This window comes from Nicotiana tomentosiformis, chromosome 3 (assembly GCF_000390325.3).
Source record: "Nicotiana tomentosiformis chromosome 3, ASM39032v3, whole genome shotgun sequence".
In the NCBI taxonomy this organism is placed as follows: domain Eukaryota; kingdom Viridiplantae; phylum Streptophyta; class Magnoliopsida; order Solanales; family Solanaceae; genus Nicotiana; species Nicotiana tomentosiformis.
The window spans coordinates 87,147,156-87,171,339 of record NC_090814.1 but is presented as its reverse complement, the minus strand read 5'-3'; the positions used below and the strand labels follow the sequence as shown (position 1 = coordinate 87,171,339).

At 37.9% G+C, this 24,184-nt stretch overlaps 1 protein-coding gene across 1 annotated transcript; it reads left to right on the top strand.

The window, feature by feature from the left end:
* Window positions 1–20,834: 20,834 nt before the first annotated feature.
* LOC138908134 (uncharacterized) lies at window positions 20,835–21,984 on the top strand. Its single transcript, XM_070198776.1, has 3 exons — window positions 20,835–21,039; window positions 21,204–21,334; window positions 21,406–21,984. Exons 1-3 carry the CDS (start codon window positions 20,835–20,837, stop codon window positions 21,982–21,984), a joined length of 915 nt encoding a protein of 304 aa, XP_070054877.1.
* The last annotated feature ends 2,200 nt before the right edge of the window (window positions 21,985–24,184 follow it).

Here is a 24,184-nt window from a genome sequence, read left to right as displayed (position 1 = left end):
AAGCCTGTGTGCTTTTAAATTTTCGTTAACCAATGATCTCCAAGTACTTTGTGCTAAACATAAGAGAAAAGCCAACTTATAAAAGAAAATTGAATCCTCTCCCTCTTCGTTCCTTTTTGATGAAAAAGATATTCATTTTGTTCATAGTTTGATTCAATTTCCATAGCTTTTCTTCGTAGTTTGACGACAGATCCCAGTAATAGGCTCATGATCATTGATCCATGTTGCTTCCTCTCCAGGATGCTTTCTCTTGCAACTGAACTCAATTATGTATTATAGAAACACATTATCAATAGAATCTTCTGGAATATTATTCACTCACCTAGTTGTTCGTGACAAATAAGGTTGTATGTTTGACTTTATCTGGCATTGGTGTGAACTGTTAACAATTGAATTTAGCTTAATAGTAGTTGACGTTTTAAAATGTTGTGTCCACACCAACCGTGGTCAATCTGAGTTGAGCTTTAATCGTTGGATGTTCTGAAATTTTATGTCCACCAACTCTGATCAATCCCATATAGAATACTTAGATTGGAATAGTACACACAAGAAAAAAATGATGATTAGTATAATTAGAAAAGAAGCACATACACATTTAAACTAGGCTTGTTTTCTTAACAATGTAAACGAGGTTTTGTTCTTTGAATCTCGAACCAAGTGCAATAAAAAAACATCTCTCTTTTAGGCCTAGAATTTGTATCTTTTTTTAACAACTGTGATTCAAATCTAGGGACTTTTATCCTTTTAATTCCCATTTAAAATAAATGTAAATCTGAACCTCAGCTTTTCATCAAACACATGCGAGTTTTTTTTCCTCCTCCAATGAACTGAAAAAGGAAAGGAAAAAAAGTAGAAGAGCTATATGCTAAATTCTAGCGATTTGTAACTCATGTGAAAGAGAGAGAGGTGTTTCAATGGACTATTTTTTTTGTGTGTGATTGGGGGGGGGGGGGGGGGGGGGAGTTGGTTAATTGAATACAAGTTGAGCAATTAACAATAATGCAAGTGGATCGTGAACGTGAACAGATGCAAAGTCACTACTCGGGCAATAAGATGTGATAAGATAGAATAATATAGTCTCAATCTTTTTTCTTCGTTTAATCGAATGCAAGTTGGGCTACTAAAATAAGGAACACAACTACTATTAGGGTGAAGTTCAAAAATAGTAAGATTTGCAAGTGGTAACTGAAAAATAGTCACATTTTCAAAAGTAATTAAAATTTAACTACTTTTCATGTAAAGATAAATTTGAATGAAAACATTGTTCAAAATTCGGAAAATATTCCAGCATAATACACTGGAGTTCGAATTTTTTACATGTGAACAACAACAACCCAGTATAATTCCACTAGTGGGGTCTGGGGAGGGTAGTGTGTACGCAGACCTTACCCCTACCCTGGGGTAGAGAGGTTGTTTCCGATAGACCCTCGGCTCCCTCCCTCCAAGAACTCCCCACTTTGCTCTTGGGGTGACTCGAACTCACAACCTCTTGGTTGGAAGTGGAGGGTGCTTACCACTAGAGCAACCCACTCTTGTCTTAATTTTTTACATATGAACTTCCAGCATAATATGCTGGAACTTCAGTATATTATGCTGGAACTCCAGTATATTATGATGGAGTTCTAGTATAAATGTACTGGAACTCCATCATAATATACTGGAGTTCCAGTACAATATATTAGTCCAGCATAATATGTTGGAAGTTCATACACAGGTGCTCCAATCTCCAGTATATTATGCTGGAACTTTCCGTGTGCTGGAACTCCAGTATAATATGTTGGAAGTTCATACACAGGTGCATCAATCTCCAGTATATTATGCTGAAACTTTCCGTTTTGGAGCAAAATAGTTAGGGATGGCAATGGGGCGGTGCGGGTGCGGTGCGGGTTTGGGAGTTTGCGATTGCGGTACGAGGCGGGGCGGGTCGCGGGTTGAAGATTTAATTTTTCATGATTGTATTTCTTCGTCGAACATTAAGGATGGAATTGGGATAAAAACTAGTTTTCTAAGACACATACATAAACCGTGAGCTTTTGCATTTTGACAGTTCGTTGTTTTCCTTTTCTTTTTTTCTCTTTTTTAAATTGTTTTTCTAATTGGTGAAGTAGTTCTTGGTTTAAGAATATATACAGTGCCTAATGTTGCATTGTGTTAATTAATTTCAGGTGATTAAGCTGTCCAAGGAAGGGGGAGAGGAATATAAATAAAGTTTTAATGTTTTATTCCAGATCATGTATTAGTAGATGATTTGCTATTAATTATCCTTTATGTTGAAAGTCTCTCGATTATGCAAATTTAAGAGGCAAATTTAAGATTTTATGTAGATATTTGTGGTGTCTTTATATAATGCAACTATTGGCGAAAAAAAAAAAACAAAACAGAGAGTTTTTCTTTTTAAAAAATCTGCGGGGGTGGGGCGGGTTTAAATTGTGCGGGTTCAAACAAAATCCGCCTTGCACCCGCCCCGCCCCGCATCGCCTGTCATTCCTAAAAATAGTGGCTATTTTTTAATGACTTTACAAACGCTTACTATTTTTCAATTACCAATCCAAAAACTGGTCAGCCCCGTACTATTTTTACCTACGATTAAGGGTTGATGGGCTTCACCTCATATGAAAGTGAGCAATAGCTAGACCATGCTTTGCGCAAACTAATTAACCTGGTCAACTAAATAGCAGTCTCCCAGTGAAGTCTTTAGCATCTCATAGAGTCATAATTATATATGTATAAAGAAAATGGATAAATTGTACTAAGACGATAAATCGAGTTAAATCGAACAAAAATTCGGTATAATTACACATAAAATAATTTAATATAGTGTAATTTGTAAATATTTCTTTAACTTTGTCATAATTTGTGTCACCTAACCTATTAATGCCAAGTTTGAATTTACAATTTTAACTCATTGCCCATATATTTAATAAACCGATGCAATTAATTTGATTTGGTTAAAAAAAAAAATCCAAACTTATATACACCCGTAAATGCTTGGAAGAAAAGACGAAAATTTCCTCGGCACTTCAATATTTTTTCTTAAATAGTTTACCAAATATGACCTGATTTACATTCAGTAGTTACTTTGGTAATTCAATATCAGTATTTGCATCCAAGAAAAGTACCACTAATTCATCTTTCGCTGGGGTCTCAATCAATCCAATTCCTTTTCCTCTTTGTTCAAAGACTTCTTATCAGATCCACTCCATCACCATTCACCAATGCTTCGGATTGAGATTAGTTTATTCATTAACTCATGTGAATTGAATTAATAAATAGACTACTACTATAATATATCCAAATTAATCAACTGCACACCGACTAATTTCCTCTTATGAGACTTCTTTTTCTCATTCGGACTGCTCAAGTACATACGGGCCTAAAGCCAAAATTTAATATGTGACTGAAACTTTTTAAAGAAAATTATTATATACTTGTATATCTCAAAAAAGTAGAAGAATATATATGTATTTTTTTATCTGAAGTTTATTTTTCTAGTTTTTTGAGATATACAAAGTTGTTAGTAATAATTTTTTATAATTGATTTCCTCTGATAATTTCTTTTTAATTGATAATATAGTCAACTCATTTAATCTTTCTTGAGATATTATTGATCTTAGGTTAGACTTTATAGAGCAATAAAAGTATAAAACTATTGGAAGCTTAAAAGTACTGTTGAACACTTGAACTAATGAAATCTTGGAGAAAGAAGGTGAATAAGAATATCAAAGAGAAAAACAAAAAATATGTAAAATTAAGGAAGGGGAAGTAAAATTTTTACACATTATCTAATGAAGGAATAAAAAGTGGCATGGTTAACTCAAATTGAAACGTTAGGAAAAATATTCATCTGTCCATTTTTAAGTAAATCTAATTGTTACTTTATTTATACTAAAAAGTTTTCTTTCCTTTTATATGAAAAACATTTTTATATTAAAAGTACTATTTTTAAAAATACATATAAACTCAATATTTTTAAAAAATGGGCCCCCAAATTCGGGGTCTAAGGCACATGCCTTACCACTAGGGTTGTACACATATCGGGTTAGTTCGGATTTTGCAATTACCAAATTAAAATAATTATGTCGGGTTATTAAATCTAAAGACCAAACCAAACCAATAAAACTCGGATTTTTCAATCTCGATTTTTCTCGAATTTTTGGGTTATTCGATTTTTTTTTCCGGTAAAATCATCGTAGCACAAAACATATAAGGTATTTTCCAAAAAAATAATACAAAATATGAGATGTGTCATGGCATTATCCTAAAATATTCGACAATAAAGACAATAAAATTATGTAATATAAATATTACTAATTAAAAAGCCATAATAAAAATAAACATAATCTAAAAGTACTAAGTCATGCTAAAATAAGTAGACTAATAAGGTGTAACGACCCGACTTATCGTTTTAAGAATTTAAGCCCCGTCTGGCGACATAAGGCCCTGAGCATCTTCTTATTATGTGTATTGACTTGCGTGCGTGGTTGAATTCAGTTACCAGATGATTCAGAGTGATTTGGAACACTTGGTTCCCAAAACGGAAGCTTAAGTCATAGAATTTTTACCGTAGTCGGAACTGTGTGAAGACGACTCCGGAATGGAATTTTGATGATGTCAATAGCTCCCTATGGTGAGTATGGACTTAGGAGTGTATCCGAAAAATTATTTGGAGGTCTGTAGAGGAATTTGGCTTGAAATGGCGAAAGATGAATTTTTGGGAAGTTTGACCAAGGGATTGACTTTTTGATATCAGGGCCGGAATCCGATTCTGGAAATTGGAATAGCTTTGTTATGTCAATTATGACTTGTGTGCAAAATTTGAAGTCATTCCAGATTGATTTGATGTGTTTAGACACAAGATATAGAATTTAAAATTTTAAAGTTTATTAGGCTTGAATTGGGGTATGATTCATGGCTTTGATGTTGTTTGATGTGATTTGAGGCCTCGAGCAGGTTCGTGTTATGTATTGGGACTGGTTGGTACGATTGGACGGGGTCCCGAGGACCTCAGATTTAATTCGGGGTGGTTCCGGACCAAGTTTGGGTGTTTTGATGTTGCTGGTTGCTGGTTGCTGGTGTTGTTATTCGTGTTCACGAAGAAGGACTTTGCTGTTAGGACTTTGTTATTCGCGTTCGCGAAGAAGGAAATTTTATTGTTCGTTATCTGACTTTAGAGGCTCATATCTCGCAATCTATAAGTAATTTGGAGATGATTAAAAAATAAAAGTTGTATTCCTTTGTATCTAGTTTTCATAAAGGTAAACCATTTATCATTTGGAGTTGTATACAAAAAGTTATGGTAGATACACTATTGGCTATCCGGGAAGAGTTTGGAAATCTCTGTTACACAGGGCTGAATTTGAAAGCTTATATCTCGTAATCTATAAGGAATTGGGAGAAAAGAAACAAATGAAAGTTCTGGTACTTGGAGTTTAGTTTTCATAAAGTCAAACCACTCATCATTTAGAGTTTTGTACAAAAAGTTATGACCATTATATTAGAGGATATCTGAGAAGATTTGAAAATGATTTTTGAAGAATTTGTTCATCGCGAATGCGGGGGGTGTCTCAAACGCAAAGAACAAACCCCTGGGCAGCAGAATAAAGTCCAAATTCGTGTCATTCTTCCATTTTTGGACCAAGGAAGCTCGGGTGAGGCGATTTTTCGAGAGTATTTCAAGAAAAATATTAGGGTAAGAATTCCTAACTTGATTTTGGTTAAATTACATGAATCTATTATTTTTTTTATCACTAAATTAGTGAATTGGGTTGAAAAATTTAGAAAACCCTTTTGGTTTAAATTTAAGATCTGGAGGTCGATTTGTTATTGGAATTCGATAAAATTGGTATGGTTGAACTCGTATCGGAATGGGTGTTCGAATTTCATAAAAATTATATCGGGTTCCGAGAGGCGGGTCCCGCGTTGACTTTTGTTGACTTTTTATAATAAAATTTTAAGTCGACGTATTATTATCCGGAATTATTTTCGATGAATTTTAATAAAGTTGTACAATTAATTTGGATAGATTTGAGCTGTCCGGAGGTCAATTCAAGCAAGAAGGCTATTTTGGAATATCGGCCTAACTTCAAAAAGGTAAGTGTCTTGCCTAACCTCGAGTGGGGGAATTACCCCTTAGGTATCGAGTCTTATATGCCGTTTGTGAAATGTGAAAAGCCGTGTACGCAAGGTGACGAGCACGTACTCGGGCTTGTATGTGCAAAATATATTGGGTTTATGTCTTAGGCATATTGTGTAGTAAATTAAATAATTGTTGGAATTTATTTAATCATCTATTTGCTATGCCTAAATCCTTGTTGGTTGAACTTGTTTTTATATAACAATTTGATGCGATTGTTATTTGAATATTTATGTAATTTCGTGAGTTTGTTGGTTTGATAATTCTGGGGATTTAATTTCATTTTGATATTTTTCTATGCAAATAATTAATTAAGCAAGTTTAAGAAGAAGCGTTAATATAATTATCTAAATTTAGATTAATGAAGACTTTGATTTATGCTGAATAACTTCTATCTATGTTGATTGTTTTTGTGGTGTTATACACGTTGTGTGGAGCCTTCAGCTATTTGTTGTGAAATTTATTGATTTGATTGTATCTTTAGAATTTGGTTGTGGCCATTGGGCAAATTGTGATATGAATTGGTTTTGTTATATTATCGTGATAAATTCCCGTATAAATTATTGTGTTGTGTGAGTTATTATTTTGAGGATATAAGGATGGCATTTCACCGTTATTATTTTGAGGATATAAGGATGGCATTTCACTTTTGATATTATGTGGGTATAAGGGTGGCATTTCACTGTCATTGTGTTTGTTGAAATATTGTCTGGGCGGAGCGATAAGGGTGGCTATGGGAGCAATAAGGGTGGCTATTGATATTGTCTGGGCGGAGCGATAAGGGTGGCTATAGGAGTGATAAGGGTGGTAATAAGAGCGATAAGGGTGGCTATTGTCAGGGACGATATGTGATGATGTGGGGTTGTGGTGTTGATAATTTTCTTGTGTTTATTTTTATACCTTGTGCAGTTTGTCTTGTTGTTGGTAAATTGATAACAATCCGATTTATGTTGAAATGAGAGCATGTGGCCATTGCCAGGCGGATTATAAAAATGAAATATGGGCACGAGGTGTCGTGAGTAAATAATGAGGATATTTGGCACATGAACTGTCCGTGCAGTTGTGATATGAAATGAGGGTACGAGGTGCCGGAAAAATATGATAATTTAATTATGGGCAGGAGGTGCCGTGAAAATATGAAAGTGGGCTGAGACCCGTGTTTACAAAAAATATAAAAATGGGTTGAGACCCGTATTTTTATGATTATGAAATGAGGTGTCACATGGTGACTTTTTAATTGAAAGAATTATATTCAAAATATTTATTTGGGAGGATTTTTATTCAAAAAGAATTATATGAAAGAATTATATTTGAAAAATAATTATTTGAGAAAACTACATTTGAAAGAGAGTTATTTGGAAGAATTATATGTGAAGGATATCTATTTAAAAAACTTGAATTAATTGGGCGTACATATATTTATTAATTATTCAGTGATATTTATGGTATTCTTGTTGTCTTGCTGCGCATACCACTGGTTGTTTTATCCTTCTCTTATTGCTATATGTTTCATAGTATTTTGTATATTATATTGCACAAGTTATTAGACTAGTGAGTGTCTTGACTGTACCTCGTCTCTACTCCATTGAGGTTAGTCTTGATACTTACTGGGTACCGACCGTGGTGTACTCATACTGTACTTCTGTACATTTTTGTGCAAAGCCAGGTATTGGAGATATCGGACTTGAGCAGAGTTAAAGCGGGATCGTAAGGATTCAAGGTAGAGCTGCTTGGCCGTCGCAGTCCCTTGGAGTCTTTTCATTTTATTGTACTGTTAATTTATAATCAAACAGTATTGTATATTCGGTCCTCGTGATCATTCCATGTATTCGGTTAGAGTTCGTGACTCAATACTACCAGTCTTGGGAAGTTGCATATTCATATTTGTTCCGTTGTCAGTTTTGATTATTTATTTAATTCAAAAAAATGGCTTCAAAATGTAATTGAAATCGGCTTACCTAATCTTAGAGACTAGGTGTTATCACGACGCCTGTGGTGAAATTTTGGGTCATGACATAGAAAATATTAATTACATGACTAAACGCTAAAAAAAATAGGTTATGTATTTTTATCTAAATTATTGCAAAACAAAAAATAGATATTCAATACATTGTCGTTCCTAGTATTGAATTAAATATCTTTTGTTAACATTAGTATTGATTTGATTTTGGTTTGGATTTTTGTTAGCATTATTTAAGTTACTAATATTAATGGCTATAAAACTTATTGGAACATTCAAAAGTTCTAAGTTCAACCTTGAAATAATACGTTAAACGATAAAATTATGAAAAAGTTTAAGAAATATTTATAAATTACATCACAATAAGTATATTTATATATTAAATATATCTAAAATTTCTATATATGTAATGTCAGGTTGGTTTGGTTTCGGTTTGACTTTCTTTAGTTAAAACCAAACCAAACCAATTATGGTCGGATTTTTTTTTGAACACCAAACCAAATCAAATCAAACCATAGACGGGTTTTTTTTTCTCGGTTTGACTCAAATTATCGGGTTGATGCAGTTTGTTGGTTTCTTTTGTACACCCCTACTTACCACTAATAACAATAGAGCCGCCTAGACTACAGTCTATTCGAATTATTTAGACCAACAAGCTTAACAAAATACTTAATAGCATCGTGTAGAGTCTGATGCATCAATTCGGAAACTACATTGAGAATAATTTTGTTGACCACGTTAATTATGAGATAATGACTAAATTCTCTCTAATTGAATTAGACTTAACCCTTAAAATTTAATTATACAATTGCATCCAATTAGGACTCCAATTATGAACAGTTAAAAGTAAAAACTTTTACTCAAACGTTTAGCTCACTATCTATAAGTTGAAGATACAATCTATTTGTTGTAATTTTATTCTAGTCATACATGTCAATGTCCATCATATCATAAAACTAACACAACGTATAATAGTAAAATGAATCGATAATCTCCACAGTAGGAGTATTGGATGGTGCAGCACTTTGCTTGAGTTATGAGCAGTGTTTTAAACGGCGTGAGCGTAAGACGTGTTATTTTATATATGTGTAGCACCCCGAAAAATTTTAAAGTACTTAAGCGTTATTAAGAAAGTTGATGTGTGCTAACTATATTATATTATGTGCAGACGAGGATTATTAATATGATAGATATCAATTGTATATAATAATAAGTGTATAGGGCATATTATAAGTGATGTGGGGTCTAAGGATAGCCCTAAGTCCAAGTCAAGTTAGAAATTACATGATAGACTAAAGTTCCAAATGAGTACGCATAAGACTAAACTTTGGACGAGCATATATATATATATATATATATATATATATATATATATATATATATATATATATATATATATAAGGTGTTATATGATGTACAACCTATCAAATGAAAGATCTTCGAGTCTAGTTTCTAACGCTTCAAACCGTTTGTCATTTGGACATTCCTACAAGAAGTTATGACCAAATTACCAAAGGCTGGCAGAGGAGACTGCGGATGCGAAGCATCCAGGGCAGTGTCCGAAAGAAAGGTTGGCACTGAAGTGCTGCCATAGCGTCCAGGTCCACATCCGAGCTTCATAGAAGAGTGAAGTGGGGATGCGAAATATCTAGGGCCGCATCCGAAACCCAGAAATCTGGGCTTATAAATACAAAATTGGGGGAAGAGAGTATTTTTTGTATTGGGGGTTAGGGTTCTTGATGGTGAAGAGGCCATTTTGATTTCAAATCAAGTCCAATCAACTAAGGTAAGTTGTTGATGATGTTTTGGGTTGATTCTTACTCAACATACATGAGTTCTAACATCATTCTTACATCCAAATACTAGATTTCATCATCAAATCCTCAAGAACACAATATCACCAAAGTTGTAATTTTTCAAGATTTATCTACTAGAGGTAATTCCAATGCTTCAAACTCATTTATTATGAGTAGTTAGAAGTATTTGAAGCATTTGTTACAAGTTTTAATGGTTAAAAAGATTAGATTATAAAACTCTAGTTCATGGCATGAATAGTATTTTTGAGAAAATAAGAGAGAAGATGAACAGTAATCTTGGCGATGAAATTTATGAATACAATGAACCTATGAAATTATTTGTTAGTAAAAGATGGAAGTGATCAACTAAGTAATCACCAGAATTGTATATTTTGTAAGTGTTGATTGCAGAAGACGATGAATAGTAACTTGGTGGCAATGGACAATTGATGTAGTATCATTAATGACTTCGAATGGATATTAAAATATAAGAATGAAGTTGAATGGTCTAGCTTGTAAAACTATTTGGCGATTTGAATTGTTGGAGGCTTGTAGCCAACTTATGAGCCATATATGGAAGTTGATCAATATCTTAGGTCATATTCTGATGTAATTAGGATATCTAATTGTAGACATCGACTTGTTGGTGATGTTGAGCATTTTAATCAACATTGGAATGATGGAGGAGGATTAAAAGCTTGTGAATGTTAATAAAACGAAAGCGAGGTAAGTTGATTAAAACTTACTCTTCTTGAGGGACTTTCTCTAAAAGCATATTTCGAGTTAATGCTTAAGTTGTTTGCAAATGTGCTTTCGTGCTTGTGGGGAAAAACAAGTATGGATGTCTCCATTTATTAAAATATTATGTTGCATATATAGTATCATACTGTTTTATAAAATTTTATTTTAAATCCTATTGGCAAAATGACGCTCAAGGTAAATGTTATACGTTTTTATGAAAACTTACGTATTTACAAGAGTATACATATTTGAGTGTTAAAGATAAGTTTTCGTGGAAAGTATTTCTTTTGAAAATTGACGAATAGAATGGCACTTGTGGTATCTTTTAAAAATTGATGTTAAATTGCTAAAGGCTTTAGCATGTAAAAGGTTATTTATTTAAATTTTATTCAAATAATTTAGATTTTCTATAAATGCTATGATTTGATTAAAAAAATAGATCCTTTGAGGCTATTATGTTATAAATCTATTTTTTAAGTATCAAGTGTTTTGGGAGTTACTTGTGTTTACCGAGATTGGCTTCGGATATATCGTGTTCGTTGTCATGAAACTACACGTGCCGGTGTAAGCGTAGATGGCCACTTTGTGGTATAGACTACGGCAGAGTGCTCTCCCTAGAGAGAGTACTATTTTGTGCTATTATTAGCATGGCTGGGTCGATTCGTACAACACTACGATGAGACGACCTGAGCAAGTACAGTATATGATACTTGCCGCTAGGTACATAACCTAGTTGACCTTCTTATGTCGGTGATGGTATAATACTCCCAGTGAAAGGTAAGGATGATTTTCTTATATTTAGGCCTAAGGAGCCGAAAGTGATTTCGATGACTTAAAGCAAATGGAATGATATTTTATAATTTTATCCAAAATTTTGGATTGATGTAAATGTTTTAAAAGTTTATATTGTGGGTTATATTTCACTTAGTTGTTATTTAAAATAACAAGGGTCGTGAATTGATAAATTTTTTTATTGTTTTATATCAAAATATTAGTGCATTATTTTTATAAAATTTGTCCAAAGAACTTAAGTTAGAGAGAGTCTATGACACTTGTTGAGTACCGATGTGGTGTACTCAGCCCTTTGGGCCCCCCTCTAGGGCCCTGCTTACTTTACATGTTTCAGGATGATGTATGATACGTGGCATGCGGTCAGGCTAGGATGACTTTCTTTCCGAGGTATTATGAAGCACGACTTTTATTTCGTAGTAGTTATCATATTCTTCCTTATTTTATTTTGTTGAAATCACTCCAATTGTTGGTTCTATTCTTTGGTATAGAGGCTCCATAGATAGTTGTGAAAGATTATAGTAACAGGGTTGTACACGACATATATGAAAGTATATTTATTTTACTTAGTCTCAATATTATTATCATGAAAGGCGTCATGTGTGATTTTGAATTGAAAAATATTTTATCATTTAACTTGAAAATGTATATGATTTTCAAGGAGCTTCCGCAGTTAAATTGGTTTTCATGCATATGATTTGGGTGCATCACATGGTTTGGTTCGCTCGGGTCGAGTAGTGTGCCGGGTACCGGTCATGTGGTTTTGGGTCATGACAAACTTGGTATCAGAGCATTAGGTTCTAAGTCGAGTCCTAAGAAGTCTATGGAGCCGTGTCAAGTAGAGTCCATCTTATCGGTGTGTTGCCGGCCACACTTATATCGGGGAGGCTACAATGACATCAAGGGAGTTTCATTTTTTTTTCATACTCTATATCGTGCATTTGTGTGGTGACCCAAAAGGTCATCTTATGATTTAGAACTCGAATCTGCGCTCTTAAACCTTAAAATCTTATTTTTATCTTCTTCGATTTGCGTGCACAGTCCGGGCATGTTTTCGAAAAGCTTTTACGTTAAAAATTAATGAAAATAAGAATTTATGTCTTAAAAGTTAATTTTAGTTATTTTGGTTAATATTTTTGATAAACGGGCCCGGATCCATATTTTGACGGTCCTGATGTGTCCGTGTCGAATTATGGGACCTGGGCGTATGTCCGGAATCGAATTCGGAGGTCCCTAGCTCAAGTTATGAATTTTTGATGAAAATTAAAAGTATGAAAATTTAATTGTTTTTAAGAATTGATTGGTGTTTGGCAATGTTAGTGCCGGGTCCGTATTCTGGTTTCGGAGCCCGATACAAGTTCATTATGATATTTAAGACTTGTCTGTGAAATTTGGTAAGAAACGGAGTTGATTTGACATGATTTTGACGTCCAGTTGAGAAAATAGAAATTTTAAAGTGTTCTTGAGAATTTTATTTGAATTGGTGCTAAATTCGTAGTTCTAGGTGTTATTTTGGCGATTTGATCGCGCGAGCAAGTCCGTATGATATTTTTAGACTTACATGCATGTTTCGTTTGGAGCATCGAGGGCTCGGGTGCCATTCGGGCGATGCGCGAGTTGAGTTCAAATCTCAACAAGGTTGCCGGTGCACCAAATCTAGTGTTCCCGCACCTGCGAGCCTTTGGTCGCAGGTGTGAGCTCGCAGGTGCGAGCGATAGCCCCGCAGGTGCGACCTAGGCCCGAACTTCATTTTTTTCACAGATGCATACTTCTCTCCGTAGGAGCGGGACCGCAGAAGCGGAACCCTGTCCGCAGGTGCGGCCCTAGTTGGCCTAGTCCTTTTCCGCAGAAGCGCATGTCCTGTCTGCATGTGCGGATGCGCAGGTGCGACTAAAGTAGTGCAGGTGCGAAGGTCGCTGGGCAGTGAGTTCATTTAATTCAGACTCCAGCCATTTTTCTTCTCGTTTCGAAAGGATAGGAGGACTATGGCGATTGTTCAAAGACATTTTCTTTTCCAAATCATAGGTAAGTGTTCCTTAACTCGTTTCTTTCAATCTTTTACTTCATTTTACAAGAATTCAACCTAAAATCTAGAGTTTTCATGGTAGAATTAGGGGTTAGGGTAGAAACTAGAGGTTTCGGAAATTTGAGGATTTAGACCTCAATTTAAGGTCGGATTCCAAAACTAATTATATATTCGGGCTCGGGGTGAATGGGTAAGTGCATTTTGGTCCGAACCTCGAATTTTGACCAAGCCAGTTCGAGGTCGATTTTTCAACTTTTTGGAGGAAATTTTGGGAAATTTAATTTATACAATATAATTGATTTCTTTAGCAATATTTGATATTATTGAGTCATTTTTGAATAGATATGAGTGGTTTGGAGGTGAATTCCAAAGGAAAAGTTGTGATTGAGAATTAAGTGGCCTTTGAAACGAGGTAAGTATTGTGTCTAACCCTGACTTGAGGGAATTAGAAATCTTAGATTACTTGCTAAGTGAAATTCATGTGAGCGGCGTATATGTGAGGTGACGAGTACTTATGCGCCGCCAATTTACCTGTTTTTCCATGTTTCTTCCATTTTCTTATATTGTCTCTTCCTATGACTAATTGCTACGTGTTATACTAGTGTTGTTAAATTGATCGTCATTATCATGTTTACGGATTTTCTGTTGGTAATCGAGTATTTATTTAAAAGTTGAGATTTATATTGTGGAACCAAATATTGAAGTAAGGTTTGTACTTGTTATTCTATCTCCCTGTTGTTATTTATGCATTGCATTATGGTAAGGGAGAATGTTAATGCACGAAGGGTGATATCGTGTCATATTGTGAGTGTAAAAGCACGAAGGGTGATACCGTGCCATATTGTGAGTATAAAAGCACGAAGGGTGATGCCGTTCCATATTGTGAGTGTAAAAACCCGAAGGGTGATGCCGTGCCATGATATGAGAGTTAATGCACGAAGGATAATGCCGTGTCATTTCTATAAATTTTATGGTGAGATTGAGATTAAAAACACGAAGGATGATGTCGTGTATTTTTCCTTACTGTATTCACTATTCCTGTTGATTCATGGTATATTGACTGCCCCGATGATCATTCTGTTGTAGTTATTTATCTTGTAATCCCCTTAGTATGTTCCCCTTCCGACATTTCCTGTTTAGTTCTTCATTTCTGTTATATATATATACACTGTTAAATTGTATAGGTTGATTTATAGGTGCCTTGCCTTAGCCTCGTCACTACTTCGTCGAGGTTAGGCTCGACACTTACCAACACATGGGGTCGGTTACTGATACTGCACTCTACACTTTATGTGCAGATTTTGATATCGGCTCGGGTTGATCGAGATTTTGCTATTGGTCCGCTGTCCGGAGACTCAAGGTAGATCTGTCGGTGTTTGCAGACCTTGAAGTTCACATCTATCATTTCTATTCTACTGTTTCTTTCATTCAGACAGTTGTATTTCTTCCAGACTATTACTTGTAGTAAATTCTAGAATGCTCGTGAATTGTGACTCCAGATCTGGGTGGTAGTAATTAATACAGTTTTATGATATTCCGTACTTATTATATTTTATCTTAGTTAATTATTGTTAATTACTGAATGAGAATAAAGAATTGGTTTAATGATTCTCTAACGTTGGCTTTCCTAGCAAGTGAAATGTTAGGCGCCATCACGGTCCCGTCAGTGGAAAATTTTGGGTCGTGACAGTTGGTATCAGAGCACTAGGTTGCCTAGGTCTCACGATTCACGAGCAAGCTGAGTAGAGTCTAGAGGATCGGTACGGAGACGTCTGTGCTTATCTTCTAGAGGCTATGAAGTTTAGGAACAAGTTTTACTTCTATTCTTCTCCGTCGTGCGATTTTGCTTTCTTAATGCTGATTGAACTCTTCTACTCTTATTCTCTCGCAGATGCCGAGAACACGTACCGCTTCCTCAGCTGAGCAGCAGCCAGAGCCTCCAGTGGCAGCTCCTACGCGGGGGCAGAGGTCGAGGCCTAGGCCGTGCTAGAGGCCGAGGCAGGGGGCAGGGCTCAGTCTAGAGCCCGAGCAGCAGCCCCAGCAGTGGAGCCTCGGATAGAGCTTGATGAGGAGGTTCCAGCCCAGACTGTTCCTGCCGGACCAGCTCAGGTTCGGGAGGGGTTCATTGCTACCCCAGTACTTCAGGACGCCTTGGTCCGTTTGGTGGGCCTTATGGAGAGTGTGGCCCAGACTGGCGCATTTCCTATGGCACCAGCAGTCTCTCAGGCTAGAGGAGGAGCCCAGACTCCCACCACTCCCGCTCCGGAGCAGATAGCTCCCCAGTATCAGGCTCCAGTAGCTCAGCCAGTCGGATTAGTTTAGTCGGTTATTGCGGCACAGGTCGGAGATGGGCCAGCTATGTCTTCTGAGGCTTTATGGAGAATGGACAGGTTTACCAAGCTCTTTCCTGTTCACTTCAGTAGTGCTCCTTCAGAGGACCCTCAGGAGTATCTTGACAGTTGTCACGAGGTTCTACAAAATATGGGTATAGTGGAGACCAATGGGGTCGATTTTGCTGCATTTTAGATGACTGGTTCCGCCAAAAAGTGGTGGAGAGATTACTTGTTGACCAGACCAGCTGGGTCGACTGCTCTTACTTGGTACCAGTTCTCTCAGCTCTTCATAGAGAAGTTTCTGTCTATCACATTGAGAGAGGAGCGTCGCCGTCAGTTTGAGTGTCTCCAACAGGGCAATATGACTGTTACTCAGTATGAGACCCGTTTTATGGATTTGGCCCATCATGCTATTCTTCTGCTTCCCACCGAGAGAGAGAAAGAGAGAGGGTGATGAGGTATATTGATGGACTTGCTCAGCCTATTAGATTGCAGATGTCTAAGGAGACTGGGAGTGAGATTTCTTCTCAGGCAGCTGCTAATGTCACCAGACGAGTCGAAATGGTTTTTACTCAGGGAGGTCAGGGGTCTGACAAGAGACCTCGTCATTCCGGTGAGTTCAGCGGTGCCTCATCTAGAGGCAGGAGTACTTTTGATAGAGGCCATCCTCCCAGGCCATTTCATTCAGCGCTCCAGGCATCCCACGGTGCCTCAGGTGGTCATGGCCCTCCGATGCATTATTCCGACCAGCTAGCCTACAGTGCACCACTAGCTCCTATTAGTGCACCTCCACTCCAGAGTTATCAAGGTGGTTATTCAGGTCGACAGGGTCAGTTTCAGGGTCAGCAGTCACAACATCCGAGGTTATGTTTTACTTGTGGTGATCCAAGGCACATTACTAGATTTTGCCCTCGAGCAAAGGGTACCTCACAGCATCAGAGTTCTCGTGCCATGGTTCTGGCACCAGTTGTTGCACCACTTGCTCAGCCAGCCAGAGGTAGAGGCCAGACTGTTAGAGGTGGAGGTCAGGTCGTTAGAGGTGGAGACCAGCCAGTTAGAGGCCGTCCCAGGGACGTAGTTCAGGGTGGTGGGGCCCAGCCCCGGTGTTATGCTTTTCCAGCCAGGCCTGAGGTTGAGTCATCTGACATTGTTATCACAGGTACTGTTTCAGTTTGCAGTAGAGATACTTCAGTTCTATTTGATCCGGGATCTACTTACTCCTATGTGTCATCCTATTTTGCTTCCTATTTAGTTGTGCCCCGTGATTCTTTGAGTGCTCCTGTGTATGTGTTCCCACCAGTGGGAGATGCTATTGTTGTAGATCATGTTTATCGTTCGTGTGTGGTCACCATTGGAAGTCTTGAAACTCGTGTAGATCTTCTACTTCTTGACATGGTTGATTTTGATATCATACTGGGTATGGATTGGCTGTCACCTTATCATGATTTATTAGATTGTCACGCCAAGATGGTGACCTTAGCCTTGCAGGGGTTGCCTCGATTAGAGTAGAGAGGGAATCTTGGCCATTCTGCCAGCAAGGTTATCTCTTATGTGAAGGCTTGGCATATGGCCGAGAAGGGGTGTCTAGCTTATTTGGCTTATGTTCGCGATTCTAGTGTGGAGGTTCCTTCCATGGATTCGGTGCCGGTTGTTCGTAAGTTTCCAAAGGTATTTCCTGCAGACCTGCCGGGGATGCCACCCGACAGGGATATTGATTTCTGCATTGATTTGGCTCCGGGAACTCAGCCTATTTCCATTCCGCCATATCGCATTGCCCCGCTAGAGTTGAAAGAATTGAAGGAGCAGTTGCAAGATTTGCTTGATAAGGGCTTCATTAGACCTAGTGTCTCGCCCTGGGGTGCACCCGTGTTGTTTGTGAAGAAGAAAGATGGATCGATAAGGATGTGTATAGATTATCGGTAGTTGAACAAAGTCACCATCAAGAACAAGTATCCATTGCCGAGGATTGATGATTTATTTGATCAGTTTCAGGGTGCCAAGGTATTTTCAAAGATTGATTTGAGATGTGGCTACCATCAGTTGAGGATTAGGGCATTCGATGTTCCTAAGACAGCTTTTCGGACTCGGTATGGGCATTATGAGTTTCTAGTGATGTCATTTGGGCTGACAAATGCCCCAGCATTCATGGATTTGATGAACCGGGTGTTCAAGCCCTACTTGGATTCCTTTGTGGTTGTATTTATTGATGATATCTTGATCTACTCTCACAACCGTGAGGAGCATGAGCAGCACCTTCGGATCGTTCTTCAGACTCTGAGAGACATCCAGTTATATGCTAAGTTCTCAAAATGCGAGTTTTGGTTGAGTTCAGTTGCTTTCTTGGGTCACGTTGTATCAGCAGAGGGTATTCATGTGGATCTTGAGAAGATTGAGGCAGTTCAAAACTGGCCTAAACCCACATCAACTATAGAGATCCGTAGTTTCCTGGGTTTGGCGAGCTATTACTGTCAATTTGTGGAGGGGTTTTCATCCATAGCAGCCCCGTTGACCAGATTGACCCAGAAGGGTGTCCCGTTCAGGTGGTCAGACGAGTGTGAAGCGAGCTTTCAGAAGCTCAAGACAGCTTTGACTACAGAACCGGTATTGGTGTTACCCACAGGTTCAGGATCTTATACAGTATATTGTGATGCATCTTGTATTGGTCTGGGTGCGGTATTGATGCAGGGTGGCAAGGTTATTAAATATGCTTCGCGGCAGCTGAAGGTTCACGAGAAGAATTACCTTGTTCATAATCTAGAGCTAGCAGCCATTGTTCACGCGCTGAAGATTTGAAGGCATTATCTTTACGGCGTGCCATGTGATGTATTCACCGATCATCAGAGCTTGCAGTATTTGTTCAAGCAGAAGGAACTCAATTTGGGGCAGAGAAGGTGGTTGGAGCTATTGAAAGACTATGATATTACCATATTGTATCATCCTGGAAGGCCAATGTGGTGGCCGATGCTTTGAGTAGAAAGTCAGTCAGTATGGGTAGCCTTGCATATATTCCAGTTGGTGAGAGACCGCTTGCCTTGGATGTTCAGGCCTTGGCCAACTAGTTCGTGAGATTGGATGTTTCTGAGCCCAGCCGTGCTCTAGCTTGTACAGTTGCTCGGTTTTCTTTGTTTGAGCACATCAGAGATCGGCAGGATGACGATCCTCATTTACTTGTCCTTAGAGATACAGTGCGGCACGGTGGTGCCAAGCAGGTTACTGTTGGAGATGATGGAGTTTTGAGGATGCATGGTCATATTTGTGTGCCTAATGTGGATGGACTTTGTGAGTTGATCCTTGAGGAGTCCCACAGTTCCCGGTATTCTATTCATCCGGGCGCCGCCAAGATGTATCAGGACTTGAGGCAGCATTATTGGTGGAAGCGAATGAAGAAGGACATAGTTATCTATGTAGCTCGGTGCCTAAATTGCCAGCAGGTAAAGTGTGAGCATCAGAGACCTGGTGGTTTACTTCAGAGGTTAGATATTCCTGAGTGGAAGTGGGAGCGTATCACTATGGATTTTTTTGTTGGACTCCCACGGACTCAGAGAAAGTTCGATGCAGTTTGGGTCATTGTGGACAGGCTGACTAAGTCAGCGCATTTCATTCCTGAGGTAGTTACCTATTCCTCGGAGCGGTTGGCAGATATTTACATTCGTGAGATTGTTCGTCTTCATGGTGTGCCCGTGTCTATCATTTCTGATCGAGGTACGCAGTTTACCTCGCACTTTTAGAGGGCAATTCAGCGTGATTTGGGTAAGCGGGTTGAGTTTAGCTCAAGATTTCATCCTCAGACGGATGGACAGTCCGAGCGTACTATTCAGATCTTAGAGGATATGCTCCGCACTTGTGTTATTGACTTCGGAGGATCTTGGGATCAGTTCTTGCCCCTTGCAGAGTTCGCCTACAACAACAGCTACCGGTCGAGCATTCAGATGGCTCCCTATGAGGCATTATATGGTAGGCGGTTTCGGTCGCCAGTTGGGTGGTTCGAGCCGGGAGAGGCTCGGTTGTTGGGAACAGACTTAGTACAGGATGCCTTGGATAAGGTCAAGATTATATAGGATCGACTTCGCACAGCTCAGTCCAAGCAAAAGAGTTATGTCGACCGTAGAGTTCGTGATGTTGTATTCATGGTCGGAGAGAGAGTGTTACTTCGGGTATCACCCATGAAGGGTGTCATGAGGTTCGGAAAGAAGGGCAAGTTGAGCCCTAGGTATATCGGACCTTTTGAGATTCTGGAGAGAGTGGGAGAGGTAGCTTACAGGCTTGCGTTGCCACCTAGTTTAGCAGTTGTTCATCCGGTATTCCATGTCTCCATGCTTCGAAAGTATCACGGCGATCCGTTCCATGTGTTAGATTTCAGCCCTGTCCAGTTGGACAAGGATTTGACTTACGAGGAGGAGCCAGTGGCTATTTTAGCCCAGCAAGTTCGCCAGTTGAGATCAAAGAGTTACCCTTCAGTTCGAGTGCAATAGAGAGGTCAGCCTATTGAAGCAACTACTCGGGAGTCCGAGTTTGATATGCAGAGTAGATATCCCTACCTTTTCACCATCCCAGGTACTTTTCTATGTCTGTTCGAGGACGAACGACTTTTTTAAAGGTGGAGAATATGATGACCCAAAAGGTCATCTTATATTTTAGAACTCGAATCTACGCTCTTAAGCCTTAAAAATCTCATTTTTACCCTCCTCGATTTGCATGCACAGTCCGGGCATATTTTCGGAAAGCTTTTATGTTGAAAGTTGATGAAAATAAGAATTTATGCCTTAAAAGTTAATTTTAGTTGACTTCGGTCAATATTTTTGGTAAACGGGCTCGGATCCATATTTTGACGGTCCCGGTGGGCCCGTGTCGAATTATGGGACCTGGGCGTATGCCCAAAATCGAATTCGGAGGTCCCTAGCTCAAGTTATGAATTTTTGATGAAAATTAAAAGTATGAAAATTTAATTGTTTTTAAGAATTGATTGGTGTTTGACATTGTTAGTGCCGAGTCCATATTCTGGTTCTGGAGCCCGGTACAGATTCATTATGAGAGCAAAATTATATCACAACCAGGTATGAAAGTTTGGGAGTTGATAAAATTAATAAAGCAAGAACTAGACCTCTATGTAGGGAGATTAACTGCCCATAGGGCTAGAGCTAAGATACTGAAAGAAATTATTGGTGATGTGCATGAAGAGTTCAAAAGACTTTATAACTATAGAGATATGATTTTGCAGACCAATCTTGGGAGTAAATGTGTGGTAAAAGCAGAATATCAAGGTGATAGAAAACTGGTATTTTCTAAAATCTATATTTGTTTAGATGCCATGAAAAGGGGTTGGCTTGAAAGCTGCAGAAGAATTATTGGCCTTCATGGATGTTTCTTGAAAAGAGTTTGCAAGGGACAACTTCTTGTAGCTGTCTCCAAAGATGAAAATGATTAGATTTTTCCAACTGTATAGCAGTTGTAGAGGTGGAGAACACCTTCACATGGACTTGGTTTCTGAAGTGTTTGAGTGAAGATCTGAGCTTAGAAGATAACAAAAACCTTACAATTAAGTTTGATATGCAGAAGGTAATATTTTCCTTACTTTTTATGCTCAATTATTTCCTTCACTACTTTTAACTATTTTTTTAATCCTTCAGGGTTTAATTAATGTTGTCAGGGATTTATTGCCTGAGTGTGAACACATGATGTATGTTAGACACATCCTGACAAACTGGTCAAAAGAGTTGAGAGACTTGGAGAGGAGAAATACTTTCTGGAGATGTGCAAGAGCTCCTAGTGTTGCAGAATTGAATGGCCAACTTGTTATGCTAGACAGCAAGCTTGGGAATGATATATGTGAAAGATTACTCCACCACAGAAAAGAAACCTGGTGCAGAGCTTATTTTAATTGTGATAGAAAGTGTGATATAATTGACAACAACATGTGTGAGACTTTCAATTCATGGATACTGACTGAGAGACACAAGACACTGATCACAATATTTGAGAAAATTAGAATTAAGCTGATGATTAGGATAAGTAAGATGAGGAAGTTCTGTGAGACTTGGATATGTGATATCTCCCTAATTGCAATGAAGGTGTACCAGGATAATTTGGCAAAGTCTATGAAGTGTACTCCAATATGGAATGGTGAAACAGGCTATGAGATTGAAGATCCCAAGTACAAGCATATGGCATCCTTAGTGACTATGACCTGTAGTTGCAAATTTTGGTAGTCTAAAGGTATCCCATGTTGTCATGCAATTACTAGCATGCATTTGAAGAACATGGAACCTATTCACCACATCGCACATTGGTATCATAAGTCCAATTATTTGAAGGTTTATTCAACATTTATCAGCCAGTGCCTTGTATAAAATAGTGGCCATCTGCAGGCCACCCCCTATTAAACCTTCCCTATTAGAAATATGCCTAGGAGACAAAAAAAAAATAGAAAAAGAGAAGAAACTAAATATCCAAAATATGGGAAGCTTTCAAGGAGATGTACGGAGATGACTTGTTCAAACTGTGGTGTGTGTGGATACAACAAGAGGGGATGCCCCAAGAAAATATATGCAGCTGGAAATACTGTACCAACTGGTACTTCTTCATCTGCTTCTCGACGGGGTAGAGGAAGAGGAAGAGGAAGAGGAAGAGGAAGAGGAAGAGGAAGAGGAACTAGTACTACTACAATATCTAGTTCACAATCTGCAAGAGGTAGGGGAGTTTTTGCAAGAGGTAAAGGGCTGGAAGAGGTAGAGACAATATAATTGGGTTCTTTCAAGCCAGTAGTGGGTTCACTTCTTTTACTGTAAGTGAAACTAAAGCTATAATTTAGTGTGTCTTCGTTCTATTGAATGTAATATTGTAACTAAATATGCTGTATTTTGGCAGAGTGGAGGACAAAATTCAAGGGCCATTAGCACCGAAACTAAGAGGTCTACAGCTTCATGGGAGGAATGTGATTACCAACCAAGAAGTGCCGGTATGAGATGGATGGGCAAAAAAGTCATAAGCACAGGACAACTTCAAATAGATGCAGCATCACAATACGATCTTAGTCAAGCTAATTCATCATCTCAACCAACGAAGAAGCAGAAAAAGAAATGAAGACTTTTGGTTGTAGTTTAAGTTCTATGTTTTGTTAAGTATTGCTATGGACAATAAAGTATTATATTTTGTTAAGTGTTGCCAAGGACAACCAAGTGTTATGTTCTGTTAAGTACTTGCTAATCCATTTTGATGTCTACCAATGAACACCTATTTTGTGGAATGAAGTATATTTAAGTTTTATTTGATTATTGTGTGCCGGTCTTTATACAAAAGCTGCATTACCCATGTTTGGTTAACAAAGCTAAATAGAAAAGTAACACAAGAGAAGCTTGAATCGATATTAATAATAACAAAGCTTGAATATAACTATAATAAAATAGGGGATAACCCCCATAGAACATCAATAACTTCAATCAACCAAATACATGAACACCGAAAATAGGGGATTATCATTATACTATATAGCAGTGCTCAAAACTACCAAATACCATGGCCTTAACGATGACTAATCCTAAAATCAGAAAAAAGTCTCATCCAATTCCTCTGTTTTCCAGATTCCTGCAAATGCGCTTCAAACTACCTCTTCTTCCTAAGCAGACCCAAAATCACTAGTTTCAAGTGTTCATGAGTCGGGGGATCAAACTATGTGAAATACTTACACCAAGCTTTATTATCTTTCTGCAAATCCAAAAATAAATTAAAATGAAGCTTATAAAATTTTGAAATAACGATTATAACAATCTAAGCTTATCTCATAATTTTTACAGACGTAAAATCAATGACCAGGGTTGTCGATGCTCCATGAAATTACTAGTTCAGCTGCATCTCCACATAGACAAAAAGGACCCGAATTCTCCATTCATTATGAACCCTAATACGAGTATTGACAGAAGAATAATTATTTTATCTTATGGATTGCACTTTAATTTCTCTGGACTTAAAATCACCCGCTTTTAGAAGCCTGAAAGGCGGCGCCTAAACTAGTCGGACTTGCTTGAATTGATAGGCTTACTAGACTTCTCTGTCTTTTCAATTGATTTTGTTGCAGAATCTTCCTCACGCCTTTTTGTTCCCCTGGCATTCCCTTCCCGCATCACTAGATCACTAGAAAGATAAAGCGGTCGAGGAGCGAAGTTATAAGATGACATGAGTGGAATCGAAGCAACTAGTCATGTCCAAAGATTTTAACGAATATAACGAGCTTGAAAATATTAGATAAAAGAACTTAAAATGGGGGTTGGGTTTTTTCTCTCTAAAAATGGTTCCAAAATAGCTTTTAATATAGGGAGAAGAAGAAGAAGTGGTCATTAGGGTTAACTCCTTTAATTTAAGAAAGAATTAAAAAATGGGCCCAAATCCAAAAGTAGCCGTTGATCTTTGTCA

Coding starts and splice junctions, on each gene's coding strand:
- LOC138908134 (XM_070198776.1), top strand. CDS start 20,835: ATGAAAGTTTGGGAGTTGATAAAATTAATAAAGCAAGAACTAGACCTC. Junction 21,040..21,203: donor GGTAAAAGCAGAATATCAAG/GTGATAGAAAAC, acceptor GAAAATGATTAG/ATTTTTCCAACTGTATAGCA. Junction 21,335..21,405: donor TTAAGTTTGATATGCAGAAG/GTAATATTTTCC, acceptor TTAATCCTTCAG/GGTTTAATTAATGTTGTCAG.